Source organism: Scatophagus argus, chromosome 11, assembly GCF_020382885.2.
Source record: "Scatophagus argus isolate fScaArg1 chromosome 11, fScaArg1.pri, whole genome shotgun sequence".
NCBI lineage: Eukaryota > Metazoa > Chordata > Actinopteri > Scatophagidae > Scatophagus > Scatophagus argus.
In genome coordinates, this window is record NC_058503.1 from 23,382,371 (window position 1) to 23,397,745 (window position 15,375).

At 45.8% G+C, this 15,375-nt stretch overlaps 1 protein-coding gene and 1 long non-coding RNA gene across 2 annotated transcripts in view; one reads left to right on the top strand and one right to left on the bottom strand.

Moving 5' to 3' along the window:
* ttn.2 (titin, tandem duplicate 2) overlaps positions 1-15,375 on the top strand; it is a 198,402-nt gene that overhangs the window by 136,999 nt on the left and 46,028 nt on the right. The window contains exons 182-207 of the mRNA XM_046403600.1: positions 125-424; positions 719-1,012; positions 1,386-3,390; positions 3,521-4,208; positions 4,336-4,600; positions 4,763-5,089; positions 5,216-5,500; positions 5,598-5,897; positions 6,014-6,316; positions 6,422-6,697; positions 6,825-7,124; positions 7,217-7,519; positions 7,624-7,923; positions 8,030-8,317; positions 8,415-8,717; positions 9,312-9,614; positions 9,764-10,069; positions 10,329-10,616; positions 11,048-11,338; positions 11,588-11,875; positions 11,995-12,582; positions 13,223-13,327; positions 13,414-13,611; positions 13,711-14,007; positions 14,173-14,760; positions 14,969-15,271. Of these exons, the coding sequence (XP_046259556.1) occupies positions 125-424; positions 719-1,012; positions 1,386-3,390; positions 3,521-4,208; positions 4,336-4,600; positions 4,763-5,089; positions 5,216-5,500; positions 5,598-5,897; positions 6,014-6,316; positions 6,422-6,697; positions 6,825-7,124; positions 7,217-7,519; positions 7,624-7,923; positions 8,030-8,317; positions 8,415-8,717; positions 9,312-9,614; positions 9,764-10,069; positions 10,329-10,616; positions 11,048-11,338; positions 11,588-11,875; positions 11,995-12,582; positions 13,223-13,327; positions 13,414-13,611; positions 13,711-14,007; positions 14,173-14,760; positions 14,969-15,271 (10,092 nt within the window). The remainder of the gene's footprint in view (positions 1-124; positions 425-718; positions 1,013-1,385; positions 3,391-3,520; positions 4,209-4,335; positions 4,601-4,762; positions 5,090-5,215; positions 5,501-5,597; positions 5,898-6,013; positions 6,317-6,421; positions 6,698-6,824; positions 7,125-7,216; positions 7,520-7,623; positions 7,924-8,029; positions 8,318-8,414; positions 8,718-9,311; positions 9,615-9,763; positions 10,070-10,328; positions 10,617-11,047; positions 11,339-11,587; positions 11,876-11,994; positions 12,583-13,222; positions 13,328-13,413; positions 13,612-13,710; positions 14,008-14,172; positions 14,761-14,968; positions 15,272-15,375) is intronic.
* The window catches only part of LOC124066886, a 28,167-nt gene continuing 25,354 nt past the window's right edge, over positions 12,563-15,375 (bottom strand). The window contains exons 4-5 of the long non-coding RNA XR_006844659.1: positions 14,943-15,077; positions 12,563-13,335 (exon numbers count right to left, since the gene is read on the bottom strand). This is a non-coding gene — a long non-coding RNA (uncharacterized LOC124066886). The remainder of the gene's footprint in view (positions 13,336-14,942; positions 15,078-15,375) is intronic.

Sequence of the window (15,375 nt, forward strand, 5' to 3'; positions counted from 1 at the left end):
TTTCTGTACTTTTCTCTGAACAGTTTGGTGAGGACACGATGCATTTACTTAATTTCATTTCTTATCAGGCACTAACGAATAGCCAAGCTCAACAGTTTAGTGATGTTCCTCGTGTTTTTTTCAGACAAACCTGGTCCCATCCAGCACCTCCGGGTGTCTGACATCAGGAGTGACTCCGCCTACCTATCCTGGAAGGATCCAGAGGACAACGGTGGTGCTCGCATCACCAACTTTGTGGTGGAAAAGAAAGACACTGCATCCACTCAGTGGGTCCCTGTCTGCTCCACATCCAAGAAACGCAGCATGATGCTAAAGCACCTGATGGAGGGCACATCCTACTCGTTCAGAGTTGCTGCTGAGAATCAGTACGGCCGCAGCGAATATGTTGAGACTCCAAAGGCCATCAAGGCAATGAACCCACTCTGTGAGTAACAGCGATTAATGTGTATCATGTTCAAAAAAATATATAGAAAATGCTAGTAAAAATACTCAAAGATTTTACTGAAAAGATAAATCTTGAGATATATAATTTCCAAAGAGATGGAACAGCAGAACAGTTTTCGTACACACAACAGGTTTGCTAGTGGGTTGAGGTATTTTCAGATTTCCATATAAGCGGAGATTTTTGTGCTAACATTTTTTCCTTCTCAAAATTATTTGTTATTCTAAAACACTTTGTGAATGGATGTCTTAAATGTCTCTTCCTCTGTCTCTCCAGTCCCTCCAGGTCCTCCCAAAGACCTGCACCACGACGATGTGGACAAAACTGAGGTGTGGTTGGTATGGAACTGGCCTGACCGCAATGGAGGGAGTGAGATCACAGGTTTCCTGGTGGAGTATCAGGAAGAGGGAGAGAAGGAGTGGTATGAATGGAAGACCGTCAGCATCCCTGAGAGCCATGTGACTGGCCTGGAGGAAGGAAAGACCTACCGCTTCAGAGTGAGGGCTGAGAACGCTATTGGCCTCAGCAGACCCGATACCACCGTGCCTATCCTCTGCCAGGAGAAACTGGGTGAGATAAATGAAAAAAACAACACCCTACATCACCTTTATCAGAGAAATTTTGTGCTCGATCATATGTATTTTTTTCAGCTATATTCTCAGTTAAAATTCACCAATTCACCATACCTTTGTATAGGAACGTTGAAGCAGATGTTGCTCTCGTTATAGTCCATCCATATGAACTATATCCATATCCATACTCATTCATATGAGTATTCTGCACCAGCTGAAACACTCAACGTTGGTGCTTAAAGAGGAGAAATGTCTTAGATGCACTTCTCTATTTGGTAAACTGTTGGTCACTTAACATTGACTATTTGAGAGTGTTTGAACATAATGAGTGTAGTAGCACAGGGTAACCTCCTCCGTCTGCATGTCCACAGTGCCTCCATTTGTTGAGGTGGACGTTAAGCTCACTGAGGGCATCATTGTAAAGGCTGGCACCACCATCAGGCTGCCAGCTATCATGAGAGGAATTCCTGTTCCCACTGCAAAGTGGTCCATCGAAGGAGAGGAGATCACCAGCCAGGGCAACATCAAGATTGACACTGACAACTTCTCCACTGTGCTCAGCATTAATGAGTGCACCAGGAACCACACTGGAACCTACCTGCTCACTGTGTCCAACCCTGCTGGAACCAAAACAGTGGCCTTGAATGTCACTGTACTAGATGTTCCTGCTGCTCCCATCGGACCTGTCAACATCCTGGAGGTCACTCCAGACTCCATGATGATTGAATGGCGTCCTCCCAAAGATGATGGCGGTAGCCCTATTACAAACTATATAGTTGAGAAGCGAGAGTCCTCCAAGGAGACCTGGGGAGGTGTGAGCTCTTGTGGCCTTGCCACCAGTCTTAATATTACTCGCCTGCAGAAAGGAGTGGAGTATGTGATTCGCATCTGTGCTGAGAACAAGATGGGTATTGGAGCTCCTCTGGAGAGCAAGCCCACTGTTGCTGAGCACTCTTTCATGCCACCCAGTCCCCCTGGTAAGCCACAGCCCTATGATATCTCAGACGATGCTGTTACACTTGGCTGGACCATGCCCTTGTCTGATGGTGGCAGCCAGATCACTGGCTACATCATTGAGCGCCGACACAAGGGAGGAAAATGGATCCGTGTCAACAAGATACCCTGTAAGGACATGAGGTACAGAGTCCAAGGTCTGTTTGAGGGCAATGAGTATGAGTTCAGAGTGTTTGCTGAGAATATTGCTGGCTACAGTGGCCCCTCCCCCATCTCTGACCCCTGCAAGCCCTGCAGGCCCATCACTGTCCCCACCCCCCCTGTAAACCCCAAGGTTAAGGATTATAGCAAAACCACTGCTGACCTGGTGTGGACCAAACCCACCAAAGACGGGGGCAGCCCCATCTTAGGCTACACTGTGGAAATGAAGAAGGCAGACACTGAAGACTGGAAAAAAGTCAATCTGGATGACTTCATCAAGCAGTGTGCCTACAAGGTGAAGGGCCTGGAAGAAGGAGTGACCTACAGATTCAGAGTCTATGCCTCAAACATGATTGGAGATGGAGAGCCAAGAGAAATCCCAGAGTCCATCACTGCTCAGGATATCCTCATTCCTCCAGAGATTGAGATGGATGCCACCTGCCGTGAGCATGTTACTGTGCGTGTTGGACACAACATCAACATCATTGGATACATTAAAGCTCGTCCCGACCCTGAAGTGCTCTGGTCAAAAGAAGACACAGTCCTGGAAAACAACAAACGTGTCACTATCGTTCAGAACCTTCCTGTGGTCCACCTGAGGATCAAAGAGGCCACAAGAGCTGACCACGGCAAATACATTGTGAAGGCTTCAAATGAGGGTGGTGAGGCATCCTGCACCATTACAGTCAATGTGCTAGACAGACCCAGCCACTGCCAGAATCTGCATACAACCTATGTCACCAAGGACTCATGCATGATCAACTGGGAGGCCCCAAAGGACAACGGTGGATCTGAGATCACCAACTACATTGTGGAGTGCCGTGAGCCTAGCATTAGCATGTGGTCCATGATTTCCTCCAACTGCACCAATCGCAAGATCAAGGCCAAGCTGATGGAGGGTCATGAGTACCTGTTCCGTGTCTGTGCTGAGAACAAGATGGGACCGGGTCCTTGTGTGGAAACCAAGACCCCTCTGCTGGCCATTGACCCCTTGGAGAAGCCTGGTGAGCCTGAGAACTTCAGAGCCACTGACATTGGTAAGAACTATGTCTATCTGAGATGGAGGAGGCCTGACTACGATGGTGGCAGCCCCAACCTGTCCTATAACCTAGAGTGCAAAGCTAAAGACGCTGAAGAGTGGGAAAAACTTAGCACTGGCACTCTCACTGACACCTTCTTCCTGGCTGACAAATGCATAGAGAACCAGACATACACCTTCAGGTAGGTTACTATATTCTTTATAAATCATACCGTTTGTTTTGCAGGGTGTTTCCTTGCTCAGCATTGTTTTTTCTTTGAGAATTTCATATGTAGATCACTTTTGAATTCATTATTTTCATTTATTATTCAGGGTGCAGACTGTCAATGAAGGAGGTGAGAGTGACTGGGTGAAACTCGCTGATATTCTGGTGAGGGAGGAGATTCAGAAGCCTGTCATTGATCTGAAGCTCGCTGGAACTTTGACAGTGAAGGCTGGAGAATCAGTCCGGATGGAGGCTGCTTTGAGAGGAAAGCCCCAGCCTGAGGTCAAATGGACAAAAGACAAGGCTGTTGGAGACAACCCCAGAATCAGCTATGAGACTGGCCCAGACTACTCCAAGTTCCTCATGACCAAGTCCAGACGCACTGACACCGGGAAGTATGTCATCACCGCCACAAACTCCGCCGGCACCTTCACGGCATATGCCAATGTTAATGTACTGGATGTCCCTGGCCCTGTGAGAAACCTCAGGACTACTGGGATTGGAGCTGACAAATGCAGAGTGGTGTGGGATGCTCCAGAGGATGATGGAGGTTGTGAGGTTGACAGTTACATCTTGGAGAAATGCGAGACCAGGAGGATGGTCTGGTCGACATACTCTGCCTCTGTGGTCACACCATACTGCAACATCACTCGTCTGGTTGAGGGCAATGAGTACATCTTTAGAGTGAGGGCTGAAAACAAGATGGGAACTGGTCCTGCCATGGAGAGCAAGCCTGTTACTGTCAGGACTCAGTTCAACAAACCTGGACCCCCTGATGCTCCTGAGGTCACCAAGGTGAGTAAGACTTACTTTACTCTTTTATAGATCTTCCTAAAATTGGCTCACATGTAGGACTGCTCACCTAGTATCAGTGTACATCCTAGTTGTATTTTATTTGTCACACATATTTTTTGTCACCCAGGTGAGTAAAGATGAGATGACAGTTGTATGGGCTCCACCTGAAAATGACGGAGGAAAGTCGATCACCGGCTACATCCTGGAAAGGAAAGAGAAGAGGGCAGTACGCTGGGTGCCGTGCACCAAGAGCCCCATCTCCGAGAGACGCATGAAAGTCACCAACCTGATTCCCAACCACGAGTATCAGTTCAGGGTGAAGGCTGAGAATGAGGTTGGATTGGGGGAGCCCAGCAAACCCTGCAGACCTGTCGCAGCCAAGGATCCCATTGGTGAGTTCACAGTTGCTGTTCAGTTTACATATTCATTTTCTTCAGATTTGTGTTCATACCATAAATTGTAGAAAGCATAAGATTTCAGAGATGGACAAAGGCCACTCCCTATGTGTCTTCTGGTGTTTCAGTATTTTGTTTTTAAACTCTCACTACCTGCAGAGCCCCCTGGCCCCCCTGCAGGCCTGAAAGTGGCTGACAGCACCAAGACCTCCATCACCCTGTCCTGGTCTAAACCTGTCTATGATGGTGGTGCCCCCATCATTGGCTACAGCCTGGACATGAGGCTGAAGAGTGAGGCTGACCCTGAAAAGCCCACAGAAGGCTGGAAAAGAATTGACACCCATGGCCCATTGGTGCTCAAAGAGTTCACCATCAACCAGTTGGATGAGAAGCAGGAGTATGAATTCAAAGTGTCTGCCCAAAACCAGGTGGGCTGGGGACGCCATGCCTACTTGAAGGAGGCTGTCTCTCCCAAGGAAATCCTGGGTAAGAAACAGTTACTAAAGCCAACAGCAACTTTACCTTAATAAATCCACAGGGTATTACACGGGGTTGGGAACAGTAAATGGTACCCACATTCTAATGATCATAATTTTGTTTCTTTGACAACAGAGGCTCCAGAGATTGACCTGGATGCCAGTCTGAGGAAAGGCCTGGCTGTCAGAGCTGGCTGTCCAATTAGACTTTTTGCTGTGATCAGAGGAAGGCCCGCCCCCAAGGTTACCTGGAAACGCTTGGGTGTGGACAATGTGATCCGCCGAGGTCATGTGGACCAGGTTGACACCATGTCTTTCCTGGTTATTCCTGAGAGCACCAGAGAGGATTCTGGGAAATACTCGTTGACCTTGTCCAACTCAGCTGGAGAGAAAGCTGTGTTTGTCCGTGTCAAAGTCCTTGGTGAGAAACGTGACAAATTTAATTTTTACAGCACTTTAAAAAATTCACAAACTTTTTTTGTGTACAAATAAGTGAACTTAACATTCCTCCTATGCAGATACTCCTGGTCCTGTTGGTGGCCTGGAGGCAAGTGACATCACCAAGACGACAGCTCAGCTGTCCTGGTTGCCACCAGAGAATGACGGTGGCAGCCCAATTCTCAACTACATTGTGGAGAAACGTGAGGTGGATAGGAAGACCTGGACAAAATGCACAGAGGAACTGAAGAAGACCAGCTTCAAGGTGACCAACATGACACCTGGTGTAGAGTACTACTTCAGAGTCATGGCCTGCAACAAATATGGCATCGGAGTTCCTCAGGACTCACCCAAGTCCTACCTAGCGGTTGATCCCATCAGTGAGTGTCAACACATTCTGTGTGAATAAAGTTCAGAGTGCCACTCCAGTGTTTCTCTGCCTGTTGTTTGTTTTCCTTTTTTGTTCTTGCCAATGCCTGATGTTTGCTGCACTTAGGTGAGCCGGATCCTCCCAAGAAGATGGATGTGTTGGAGATAACCAAGAATAGTGCCACACTGGGCTGGCTGAAGCCACTCAGAGATGGAGGAGCCAAGATCAACGGTTATGTGGTAGACTATCAGGAGGAGGGTGCACCCGAGGACAAGTGGACACCTTACTCTGTGGTTAAAGACCTGACCATTGTGGTGGTTGGTCTGAAGGAAGGAAAGAAATACAAGTTCAGAGTGGCGGCCAGGAACTCGGTTGGTGTCAGCCTGGCCCGAGAGGCAGAGGGAGTGTTTGAGGTCAAGGAGCAGCTCAGTGAGTAGACCGGCGAAAAATCTCTCTTATCTTATAGTAACATACTGGAAGTAACTCGTCTCATTTATCTCTGAAGTAACTTTTGGTGTTTGTTTCTTCTCCCAGTGGCTCCTAAAGTCATTATGCCTGACATTGTGACAGTCAGAGCTGGTTCCAAGATGGTGGTTGAGGCCATCGTGGCCGGTAAACCTCCTCCATTCTGCAAGTGGAAGCAGGGCAACGAGGATGTGCTGACCTCTGACCGCCTTTCTGTGGTAAAGACACTGACGACCTGCACGCTAATCATCAAGAATGTGACAAGAAAGGACAGTGGCTACTATAGCCTGTCAGCTGAGAACAGTACCGGCAAGATCAACCAGATCCTCCGAGTCATCGTCATGGGTCAGTTTCAACAATGGATGCTGTAAAAGCTGCTGGTTCTGAAAAAGACACTTAAAATGTGATTAATGAATAATAATTGATTAGGTGTGTCCTTCCTGTTATTAATATCTCATTTGTGTCTTTGCAGACATCCCCGGTCCCCCTGAAGCTCCTCTAGAGATCACAGAACTGGATATTGATGCCTGCACGCTGCTCTGGAACTCCCCACAGGAGGATGGTGGCAGCAACATTACCAACTATATTGTAGAGAAGTGTGATGTCAGCCAGGGTGACTGGGTCACTGTGTCCTCATCCTGCACCAAAACCAGCTTCAGAATGGCCAAACTGACACCTGGAAAAGAGTATGGTTTCCGAGTCCGTGCAGAGAACAGGTTGGGCATCTCTGAGCCCATCTACTCTGAGAAGATGATTGCCAGATATCCATTTGGTGAGTATGAGCCCAAACACACCATAATTAAATCAATTAATGGCAATCAGTCTTAGAACTGTGGTACTATGTACTATCCATTTTTTCCAAAGATCCTCCCAGTGAGCCCAGAAACCTGCAGGTTAACAAGGTCAACAAGGACTTTGTTATCCTGTCATGGGAGCGTCCCAGCACTGATGGCGGCTCCCCCATCACTGGATATTGCATTGAAAAGAAGGAAAGGAACAGCCTTCTGTGGGTGCAGGCCAACGAGTCTGTGGTCAAAGCTACACAGTACACGTGCACTGGCTTGATTGAGGGACTGGAATACACATTTAGGGTGTCGGCGCTCAACATGGCTGGACAGGGCAAACCTTGCAAACAGACCGACTACATCACTGCTCGGACTGCTGTTGGTATGAATGGTTCCTTCAATATATCATGACATCACGATATATTTGTTTTGTTAAAGAGGCTGGTGACACCAACTAGATTCATACTCTTATTTGTTTCCATCCAGACCCACCAGGCAAACCTGAGCCCATGGATGTGACCAAGAACTCTGTCTCACTGGTCTGGAGCCGTCCCAAGCATGATGGTGGCAGCAAGCTGATTGGCTACTATGTGGAGTACGCAAAGCTTCCAGAGGAGAAGTGGGCACGGTGCAATGCCAACTGCATGAACATCCAGACGGAGAGCTATGTGGTGACCGGCCTGGAGGAGGGTCAACAATACCAGTTCAGAGTCATTGCCAAGACTGCGATCAACATCAGTCTGCCATCTGAGCTGTCCGACCCAATTCCTGTCATTGCAGAGAATGGTACAGATCCAAACAGCAAGGAAAACAATGGCTGACAAATTAAGTTTATAATTTAATTAAATTAAATTATTGCCAAACAACTATTTTATGTTCTTCCCCTGTGCAGTTCCTCCTCGTGTCGAGTTGGGAATCAACATGAAGAACCTGATTGTGGTGAAAGCTGGAGAAAACGTCTTCCTGGATGCTGAGGTGTTTGGCAAACCACTGCCGAAGATCAGCTGGAAGAAAGACGGAGTGCCTCTGGTTCTCGCAGAGGGAATGAAGATGATCCAGAAGAAACATGTCCACCTGCTGGAGCTCTACTCCGTCACCAGGAAGGAGTCTGGAGACTACACTATCACCGCTGAGAACATCAATGGCAGCAAGTACGCCACCATGAAGGTCAAGGTGCTTGGTAAGTTAGATTTAATATTATTTCATTGTAGTATTTTGTTGATGCAAGCATTTTAACAACATATAAAGGCTCTAACCTTCCATTGTTCACCCTACAGACAAACCAGGCCCTCCAGCCTCAGTGAAAATTACTAAGGTGTTTGCAGATCGTGTTAAGCTGCGATGGGAACCTCCACTTGCAGATGGTGGCTCTGAGATCACAAACTACATCATAGAGAAACGTGAGACCAGTAGGGCCAACTGGGCACTGGTCACCTCCAATATCCATGGACATATCACTGACTGCTCAGTGGAAAAACTCATTGAAGGACATGAGTACCAGTTTAGAGTCAGTGCAGAGAATCAGTATGGTGTGGGAGACCCCATCATGACTGACCCAGTCATGGTCAAGAACCCATACGGTAAGTTCAGACCCCTATAGAGGAAGTGCCCTCAGCTGAAGTTCTCTTAAGAGAACTTTTACTGAGGTTTGTTTCAACTGTAAAAAAAGAAACATTTCCTCTAAAAAGTAAAAGTCTAACCAACTAATTAAACTTTCTCTGCATGTCCCCACAAATAAATCTTAAAAGTCATATTTTAGGTTAGACAGTTGGAAGCATTTAAATGATTAACACAGTTAAAATAAGTTTAAATTATTACACCCATTCATCCGCCCATCCATTTTCTATTAGCCGTCAGGGTCGCGGGGGGCCTGAAGCCTATCCCAGCTGGACTGGTTGCCAATTAGTCTCAGGGGTTAAATTATTACATTTGCTCTTGAATTTAACAGGAATACCACCTTTATTAATTATTACTCTTTTTGTCATTTATCATCCAAATTTCTAGTGTGAGCCTTTAAAATGTCATTCATCAGTTTTGTTTTTAATCTGTCTTCAGTCTCTCTCAACTCATTATATTGATCAATATTTGAATAATAAGAACTGCACACATTTTGAATTTGAATACAACACATGCGAACCGTGATGAGATTATGATGGTTGTGTTTCTTCTTTCAGATGTTCCTGGTCCATGTGACCCGCCTGTAATCACCAACATTACTAAGGACTCCATGACAGTGAGCTGGAAGGCGCCAGCCAATGATGGAAAGGCCACCATCCTGGGCTACATGGTGGAGAAACGTGAGGCTACTGAGCTGACCTGGGCTAAGGTCAACCGCAGGCCGGTCATTGACAGGACCATCAAAGCCGCTCAGCTGACAGAGGGCTCTGAGTACGAATTTAGAGTTATCGCCATGAACAAAGCTGGTCTGGGCAAACCCAGCGATCCATCCATCGCTGCACTGGCGGTTGACCCTGTCTGTAAGTATCAGCCTTAAAAATGAAACTTCAAAAATGAAACAAAATATTGCTTCAGACAGGGCCGCTGCTAATTCTCATGTTCATTATTCTTAAAATATATATGAATTTATTTCTATGAAATGTGAAAATATTGAATGTGTCAATGTCAGATCCTCCTGGACCACCTGCCTTCCCCAAGGTGGTGGACTCCACCAAGAGCTCCATCAGCCTTAGCTGGACCAAACCGGCATATGATGGTGGCTGTGAGATCATCGGCTACCTGGTGGAGTGTAAGAGAGCCGAAGCAGAGGACTGGACCAAGTGCAACATCCCGAAAAAACTCCAGGCAACCAAATTCTTGGTGACAGGCTTGATGGACAACACCGAGTACCAATTCAGAGTGACTGCCGTCAACAAGATCGGCTATAGTGAGCCAAGCGAGGTCCCTGGAAACCACATGCCTAAGGAGATCCTAAGTATGCTCCAACTCTTTATTAACTTGTCTGTCTGTTTTGATAAATCATTTTAAAGTATGAAGTTGTATGAATCAAGTATTTACGTTTTACATCACTGAATGAATTGTGTTCAATATGTATGGCTTACTTTAGTAAAAATTAATTATTTATTTTCTTACCCGCTTACATCAGTTCATTAGTGAAAAATCAATGATCACCAGTTAAACAAAGACTTTAAAGTTTAAACATGTTTCACTGAATCCTTCTGTCCATCCTCCAGTTGCACCTGAAGCTGAGCTGGATGCGGACCTGAGAAAGGCTTTGGTTCTTCGAGCTGGTGTAACCATGAGACTCTATGTCCCGCTGAGAGGACGCCCAGCACCAAAGGTGACGTGGACGAAGGTGAATGCCAACCTGAAGGAGAGGCAGGGCCTTCTGATAAATACGTCAGAGTGGGACACCCTACTGATGATTGAGGACATTAACAGATACGACGCCGGCAAATACGTTTTGTCACTAGAGAACAGCAGCGGCTCCAAGAGCTACACCATTGTGGTCAAGGTCCTCGGTAAGAAGCATGATGGTGAAATAGAGTACACAACACATGAATGCAGTATGTTGTAAAGTGAAAACCATTTATTTCCATGAATAAAGTTAAGTATGGGTAAGGTCCTTTTGATATCCTGCAAAACATTGCCATACATTTGTTGAAACAATGGCTATACCATATGTATAGAGTTTTAAAATGTAATTATTTTTTAGCAATGTAGCTGGAATTTTATTATTAAATTATTTATGAAAAACATATAGTAGAACAGTACCACATACAGAGTACGATTAAGATAAAAATAATCTCATACACCATCTCATAGGACATAGGAAACAAAACTTTCACCAACAGTACTTCACCCCTGTTATGTGCCTTTATGGCCTGATTTGTACTTGTAGTTCAGATAACAACAGCTCTAAGCCAGAGATATTTTTTCTCCTCTCCTGCAGATTCTCCTGGACCACCCATGAACCTGATTGTGAAAGAAACCTCCAGAAGCCATGCCTGCATCACCTGGGATGCTCCAATGGTCGATGGTGGCAGCCCAGTCAAGAGCTACGTTGTCGAGAAACGTCTTGCTGAGAGAAAAGCCTGGACCTGTGTGTCTGCAGAGTGCCCCAAAACCTCTTTCAGGATCACCAACCTGGAGGCAGGACAGGCCTACTGCTTCAGAGTGCTGGCTGAAAATGCCTACGGCATTGGCGAGGGCTGTGAGACCGCTGGCAGTGTTCGAGCCTCAGGTAGCTACAAGTCATTGTTGCTATTTCCTAAATGAGAATTGATCTTTTTTGTTCAGGAGAGTGAGGAATTGTCATATTTTGACGTAGTCGAAAACTACTAAGACCAAGACACATATCAAAAACCTTAAAAGCTACTCTTTATATTGAAATCTGAGATGAAGGAACTTCTTCAGCCTACAGCCCCTATGCATTGAACACAACACAAACACATGCTCACACATGCATAACTCATCTGTTGTCCTGCTTCAGAGCAACCTGGTCCAGTGACAGACTTCAAAGCCCAGAAGACCACCAAGGACTCAATCGTCCTGGGCTGGAAGAAGCCTATCAGTGACGGTGGAAGCTATGTTACATCTTACATCCTGGAGCAGAGCGAAGGTGAAGAGAAGTGGACGCAGATCATGAAGGGCAAGAACACCTCACACACCATCAGCGGGCTGACTGAAGGCAAGGAGTACTCCTTTAGAGTCAAGGCACTCAACGAGTCTGGAGAGGGACCACCCACTGAGCTTACTGCTGTTGCCAAGGACCAGTATGGTAAGAAACCAGCTGATTCAACCATCACACCAGATTATATATATCATTAGTCGCTTGTTTTGCAAGGGTGTAAAATTATTATTCACATTATTTATTTATAAATCTCTTTTGAATTTCAGTGCTGCCTGACTGCAATTTGAGTGGGCTGCATGATAACTGCTACGTGGTGAAGGAGGGCAGCACCACCCGTATCAATATCCCCATCATCGGAGTGCCCCATCCCACTGCCACCTGGAAGAAAGGCGACACAATGCTCGGGGACACTGGCCGGATGTGTGTGGAGGCATCCCAGGGTGTCACGACTCTGTTGATCAGAGACTGCCAGAGAGGAGATGCTGACACCTACACCATCAATGTTAAGAATAGTGCTGGCTCCAAGGACTGCAAGTTCCAGCTAAAGGTGGTTGGCAAGCCTGGCATCTGTACTGGACCCATTAAGTTTGACGAGATAACTGCTGACGGTATCACCTTGGAGTGGGGACCACCCAAAGATGATGGTGGTGCTGAGGTGTCCAACTACATTGTGGAGAAGAGGAGGACCACGGACAACAAGTGGGCCACAGTAGCTTCAGCCATCCAGAAGACCACCATGAGGGTGATCAGGCTCCATGACGGAGTAGAGTACATCTTCAGAGTCTTCGCCGAGAACAAGTATGGGGTTGGAGACTATCTGAGGTCTGATCCAGTCATTGCTCAGCATCCATTTAGTGAGTATCACACTCAGATTGTGGCCTGAGGCAGTCATATACATCTTATAGCCCGTCTGTTGTTAGTGTGTCTTACATCTAAAGTGGTCAGTTTCACAGAAGATTTGATAATGATTACTGCAAAAATATTTGTGTCATCTAGTCAACTCTTGCATTTTAAATCTTTCTTAAATCAAGCCAAAAACTTAAATTGTTTCACCCACTTTAAAAAAAAATCAACTTCTTTCATTTTCTCAATTCTATTCTTTCCTTTTCTTGTTTCAAGATACAGACCTTCATTTCTAGAATGAGAAGTTAAATGATCTCACCCCTTTTGTTTGGGTGCTGATTATGAGGCCAGACTCAACAAAATTTTGTCTTTCATAATTCATTTTAAAATAATAACGTGCTGCCTTACACAAATAAATTAAAACCTGTAATGGACATGCATGGCAAAGTTTTTGTATTGAGAAGCATTGTTTTAATGCAAATTAAAATGGGTCCTGTTACATATGCAAGAACGGTGACATGAAGAAAAAGTAGATCGTGGTCAGGCACTTGTATTCTATCTTCTTCTTCTATGATTTAAGATGGTTTATTGAATGTATTTTCATGTCTTACCGTCTCTCCTTATTCTTACACCCCTCCTTGCTTCCTCCAGATGTGCCTGAGGCGCCTGCTCCTCCAGAAATTGTGAGCATCCGCCACGAGTCGGCCATCTTGACTTGGGCTGATCCAAAGGACACTGGTGGCTCCGCAATTACTGGTAACAGACTGTGACAGATATGAGTTTGTAGTTGGGGATGAGCAAAGAGCTGTCACCATGACCAACTGATTCTGTGCTCTATCTAGGATACCACGTGGAGTTTAAGGAGAGAAACAGTCTGATGTGGAAACGGGCCAGTAAGACTCCTCTGAGAGTGAAGGAGTGCCGAGTAACTGGCCTGATAGAAGGACTAGAGTATGAGTTCAGGGTTATGGCCATGAACATGGCTGGCCTAGGGAAGGCAAGCAGGCCCACTGAGGCTGTAGTTGCTCTGGATCCTATTGGTGAGTTCACAGCTTTTGGATTTGTTTTTCCCTCCCATGTGAATGCCTAATGTGTTCTGGTTTTCTGCAAGTTTCACCATTTACTTTGTGTTCTCTTAGACCCTCCTGGCAAGCCTGAAGTAATTAATGTTACCAGGAGTACAGTCACTCTGATTTGGACACCTCCCAAATATGACGGTGGCCACAAGCTGACTGGCTACATGGTGGAGAAGCTGGAAGCTGGCGGCAAGGCCTGGCTAAAAGCCAATCATGTCAACATTCAAGGCTGTGCCTTCACTGTCACTGACCTGACGGAGGGCTCTCAGTATCAATTCAGGGTCAGGGCCAAGAATGCTGCTGGGGCTATTGGCATTCCATCAGAGCCTACTGAGCTTCTTACCTGCAAGGATGAGTACGGTAAGTGATTTAGCAGTCAAAACATCTGGGTGAAAGCGCTTTGTTGAAATGTTTTTATTTTAGTTTTACAAATCTCAGGTCAACAAACTCATATTGTCACAAATTCGAGTTTATGGAGTGCATGTACAATCAAAACTCAGTTGTTTTTTTTTGTGCCCTCTGCAGAGCCCCCGACAATCACTATTGACCCAGACATTAAGGATGGTGTATCAGTCAGAGCAGGAGACACCATTGTGATCTCAGCCTCTAAGATTATGGGAAAACCTCCACCCACTGCTATCTGGTCAAAGGGAGGCCGCGAGTTAAAGAGCTCTGACATTATCACCATAACCAGCACTCCCACTTCCTCCACTCTGGCTATCAAGTACGCAAGCCGGAAGAACACAGGAGAGTACACCATCACTGCCAGCAACCCCTTCGGTATTAAGGAAGAACGTGTTAAGGTGAAGGTCCTGGACGTACCTGGACCTCCAGGTCCCATTGAAGCCAGTAACATTTCAGCAGAGAAATGTACCCTGACCTGGCTTCCACCAGAGGAGGATGGAGGCTGCTCTATCAAGTCCTACATTCTCGAGAAGCGAGAGACCAGCCGCCTGCAGTGGACCAAGCTAGCTGAAAACATTGTGGACTGCAGATATGTAGCCAGTAAATTGATCAAGGGCAACGAGTATGTCTTTAGAGTGTCTGCTGTGAACCAGTATGGCACTGGAGACTCAAACCAGTCTGGTCCAGTCAAAATGACTGACAGTTTCCGTAAGTTTAAATAGTTTATATATTTATACGTTTGTTTATTGTTAAAAATATATAAAAATACATTTCCAGGTAATCCTGGAATTTTAAAAATTCTTTACAGTAAAGGATTTAATACAGCATAGTTAATTTCCTTCCAATGAAAAATAATGCCTCTCAACTTAAAAATTCAAGTCATTACTTACATTCCTTGCATATTTTGTTTCCTCAGGTCCACCAGGTCCACCCTCAACTCCAGAAATTGATAACATCAGTAGGAATGCTGTCACCATTTCATGGAAAAGACCAGCCCAGGATGGTGGAAGTGACATCAGAGGATACTGTGTAGAGAGGAAAGAGAGGAGAGGGTTGAGATGGGTGAGAGCCTGTAAGAGGACAATCCCTGATCTGCGCTTTAAGGTGCAAGGTCTGAGTGAGGGAGTAGAGTATGAGTTTAGAGTCACTGCTGAGAACAAGGCTGGATTTGGGGAGCCAAGTGAGCCATCGCAGCCTGTGATGACCAAGGATATTGTGTGTAAGTAAAGCTTAATTTCTCATTTAATTCTGATTTACTGTTTAGATCTGGGAAGTTGCATATTAAGATAATTTAGAACATCAAGCACTGTAACCATTAACTTT